This window comes from Quercus suber, unplaced genomic scaffold, assembly GCF_002906115.3.
Source record: "Quercus suber isolate HL8 unplaced genomic scaffold, Cork oak 2.0 scaffold_301, whole genome shotgun sequence".
NCBI classification, from domain to species: Eukaryota; Viridiplantae; Streptophyta; class Magnoliopsida; order Fagales; family Fagaceae; genus Quercus; species Quercus suber.
Genome location: NW_027069757.1, coordinates 595,039 through 599,378, shown reverse-complemented (window position 1 = coordinate 599,378; position 4,340 = coordinate 595,039). Strand labels below are relative to the sequence as shown.

At 30.1% G+C, this 4,340-nt stretch overlaps 1 protein-coding gene across 1 annotated transcript; it reads left to right on the top strand.

Annotated features, from left to right (window-relative positions):
• Window positions 1–475: 475 nt before the first annotated feature.
• LOC112002005 (histidine-containing phosphotransfer protein 2) lies at window positions 476–2,407 on the top strand. Its single transcript, XM_065782406.1, has 5 exons — window positions 476–535; window positions 977–1,101; window positions 1,644–1,715; window positions 2,129–2,207; window positions 2,324–2,407. The coding sequence occupies exons 1-5, from the start codon at window positions 476–478 to the stop codon at window positions 2,405–2,407; spliced, it is 420 nt and encodes a 139-aa protein (XP_065638478.1).
• The last annotated feature ends 1,933 nt before the right edge of the window (window positions 2,408–4,340 follow it).

Sequence of the window (4,340 nt, the reverse complement as noted above, 5' to 3'; positions counted from 1 at the left end):
TGATTAAATTCATAATTTTCTAATATTTTAAGCTTTGAAAAGAATTTGTAATTTAAAAATCCAATCATCAAGGTGGCATGTCTTGACACTTCAATTTTTCAAATCCACCAATTTTCTTGCTAACACGGCATCCGCCAACCTCACTGTTTCACACATCTCTTAGATGACTGCTAATTATTGTGTTGTATCTTCTAAATGATTGTTTATCACATACTTGTTATGCCACAGTCATTGTTTTTTTACTTTTACATAATCTGGTGTTGCATTTTGGTTAATATTACCGTAGTGGTTATTAAGTTGAAAATAACAATTCATTTTCTTCTTTAGAATTTTTAATTTTACTTTTTAGAATTAATTAATGCACACTTAAAATGTGTTTTCCTCTAATTATTTTTTTTGGCTATAAATCTCCTAACTTGCTTCTCCTTTGGCATTCAAGTTTTCAAAATTGTTGTCCCGTTGTCTTTTTGTGAGAATGGCTAGCAGTTCCTTGCAGCAACAGATTGCCTCCATGAGGCAATCCTTGTTTGATGAGGTTTAATTTTTCTCTTCCTAAGTTCTTTGCTAAAGATACATTGTAATTGTTTCAACTTTATTTCCAAAATCCCATTAATTACCATATGATATTTCACATGGTATTTAATTATTTATGCAACATTTATACCTTTTTGTTTTCCATGTAATTGCTTGCTTTGAATGTTTAAAGCTGAATTCATGGAAATTATTTGATAAATATTTGAATAAAAAAAAAAAAAAAAAGAAGATAAAATGAGTAGCTGTTCTAAGGAAAAAATCTCAATATCTTTCATGAAATTTTCAATCGAAAATTTTAAATTTAATACTATATTAATCAATATGCTTACATATTTAAAAGCATTATGAAATTGTCCACATAAAAAAATAAAAAAAAAAAAAAAAACTTTTTTCTATTATGCAAAAATGTGGTCTGAATGAGATTGTGAGCAATGTTTTGCAGGGAATCATTGACCGTGACAGGTTCATTCAATTGGAGACTATGACCAACCCGGATTTTGTTAATATTGCTATTAAGGCATATTTCGAAGAATCACCGAAAGCCATCAATGACATTGAAAATGCACTGTGAGTGGCATCATTATTATTATTATTATTTTTGAACAAATTTTGTAAAAAAGTTTAGTAATAACAGCAACAATGACAGTGATATTGTTGCCTTCAAGTTCTAAACCCATTAACTATCATCAGATTAGTTTAAATAATATTAGGCTATATTTGTTTTTATATATATATGTATATATATATTTTTTAGAATGGAATTTGTTTATATAATTAGGGAGGCTAATCCCCTCAATGTCACGGAGCTGGATAGGCGTCTTCAAATTTTCAAAGACGGCAACGACTGGTATTTTCCTGTTTTCTTAGCCTTGTATTAATATTGGGGTATATGGAAAATGAAAAAGTGGTCAATTTTTTTTTTTACAGTTTTTTTAATATTAAAATAAAATTTTAAAATGAATAATTAATATATATTTTAAGGGAATACATTAACCGGACCCTATAAAAATTAAATATAATCCAAATCTCCTTTTCACCAAAAAAAAGTGATTAGACTTTTTTGGTTTTTTTGACACTAAATAAAACATCTATTTTGTTATTATTTGCAGCATTGGTGCTAGCAAGGTGATTACTGAAATCAATAATATAAAGTTTTTTTGCTATGATAAAGACATGGAAAGGTAAGGTCTATACTTACCTAGCTACTTGAATTCTTTTCCTCATACCGTAATAAGTTGGAGTATTAAATACAAATTTATATGTTTATCCTTTTTTTTTTTTTTTTATATCATCTATAATTTTAATCTAAAGTTCATAATTGATTAGTCTATTTCGGTCCATCTTTAAAAGGAAAAAAAAAATCAAATAATTTTAGAAATCTATATATTGTATAAACTATACTTTGTTAGAAAATAATCATATTATTTTAAAAAGAGTTTGAAACTAACATTTATAAGTCCCGTCTATTATTTTCATTTTTCATTTAATAAAAAAATAAATCGTCAAATTTTTCCATGCATTCGAATTTGCAGCTAATTATTATAATTGCTAAAGTCTTATATGCAATCATTGACTTGTCAATAACTATAAGCAGGAGTAAGAGTAGGGCTGCACTTGCTACCATGCAACAAGAGTATATCATTTTGAAGAGCAAATTGGTAGCCTATTTGGAGGTCTCTCTCTCTCTCTCTCTCTCTCTCACTCTCTCTCTCTCTCTCTCAATTAATTGTCTTGCTTAAGGTCGAGATAAATGAGTGACATGTTGATTTGTTTTGTGTTTATTCTACAGTTGCTTCGACAAGCGGCACCTACTCCTATATTTATGTCTAATACTAATCCTCCAGGTCAAGGATTGGCTAATGGGAATGACTAGTATTTGGGGATTATTTCATTCACCATTTCAATAATAATACTACTATAAATAAAGTCTAGGCATTTTGCCTTTGTTAATAGAATAATTATGAATAAAATATAGGTTTTCTTACCTGTGGCATGAATATGTCGCTCTACATTTTTTGTTTCTCTAGAACTAATTTGTCTATGTGTGATCAGTGCATACTGATTCCTTCACCAAGTCTAGTTGTAATAAAAGTTGTCTATTTGTTTGGAAACTCTTTTATCTTGTTTTTATCTCTCTCTCTCTCTCTCTCTCTCTCTCATATATGTATACCGTATACAACAACAATTTTGTATAATGTGTGGTTCATGTGAGAGGTAAGAACAACTTACATGGTGTTAATAGAGAGAATACAAAGATTACATGGTTTGGCTTAACCACTTACATTACATCCATGAAACTACATATTTTTACTAAGATCAAGTGTGGTATCAAAAAAAAAAAAAAAAAAATCTAAGTAAGATATATATGGAAACTATATAAACTAGGGTTAGCCCTAATCGGACTTTACTATATATTGGGCTTTTTAGACCATTACACATAAGGGCCATAAGCCCATATTCTTTTAACTCATGCCTTCATGGCAAATTGCCTCTATCACTTGATCTTGATCTCTTTTTTAATATAACAATGTCCCAGGGATTTCTATCACTAAACGGTTGAGATTGTGCATATGAGTGGTCCAGTTAAATGCACCTTAATAATGTGGGACGAGCTATGCTATAGATCAAGAGCTCATAAATTGACTCCAAAAAATGAAAAAAGGCCTAGAGCCCCATAAGGCCCACATCAACCTTACTTGTCTATAAATCCTAGTGCATGCTTTGAATATGTGGATAGGCTACCAATATGAAACACTTGAGCCGGGCCCATGCACTCAAAACCATTTGCTTTGTGCAAAATACATGACATTCAAGCTCTAGTTTTCAATCCTTCCGCCAAGAGCTAGCCTTTTAGCTCAACAGACATTTTTTGGTTTTTCATTGGAGACATTTAGAATTCAAATTTTAATTTTCGTACGGAGTGGAACTGATTATTATATGACTGACAAATTGTTGTGTTCAGGAAAGAGAAGCTTTAGTATCTATTTTGCATTTGTTTTGGTATGTAAACTGAAGCCTCTCAATCTATATGAGTTTGGAACACGATTGGAATACAAGAGCTCTAGGCATTATGTTGTATACTTATAACAAGAAGAACATTTTTAGCTTTACCAATGAAGTTTTGAAGCGGAATCCAAAGTTCTTGTTCCTATGTTAGTATTACTTACAGTTTATTTTGTCATTTTTTATTTTATTTTTTACATAATGGTGTAGTTGATGAACTGTAACAAACATTGTTATCCTTGCAAAGTGTTTGGATAAAAGAAAATCTAAAAAGACCTATTAAAAGAAAAAGAAATCTAAAGAAACTATGACGTATTGTTTCTTTATTTTTGGTGATGCTTGGGCTTTTGGGAAGCTTTATGGGGTTTTAGTGAGTTGGATTCTTGAGCTTGGGTAAAGAAGGGCTTGATGAGTGCCCAATAAATGTTCAGCCCAATAAGCATTAGTTGGTGGCTAACTGGTCCACAACCAAAGCACACATATAAACCAACAAGTTCATTCTATAGATTTAAAAAACACTTAACCCTAGCAGAATTTTTTTTTTTAAATTTTTTATTTACAAACAAGGGTATATGCTCTTCGAGAATATTTAACTATTCTCTCAAATATATTAGTCTCTTGTCAATACACTGAAGTTATTATAGAAATGATTCCCTTAGGGTGGCCCAAGATGTGTTATAAGACCTTAAAAACCACTTAAATTAGCAAATTGGAATTATCTAAGGCTTGTCAGAACTAGTGAATACTTATGTTTTGTTTTTGTTTTTTTTGTTTAAAAGTTAAGTACTTATGTTATGTTAATG

Coding starts and splice junctions, on each gene's coding strand:
- LOC112002005 (XM_065782406.1), top strand. CDS start 476: ATGGCTAGCAGTTCCTTGCAGCAACAGATTGCCTCCATGAGGCAATCC. Junction 536..976: donor GGCAATCCTTGTTTGATGAG/GTTTAATTTTTC, acceptor AATGTTTTGCAG/GGAATCATTGACCGTGACAG. Junction 1,102..1,643: donor AATGACATTGAAAATGCACT/GTGAGTGGCATC, acceptor TATTATTTGCAG/CATTGGTGCTAGCAAGGTGA.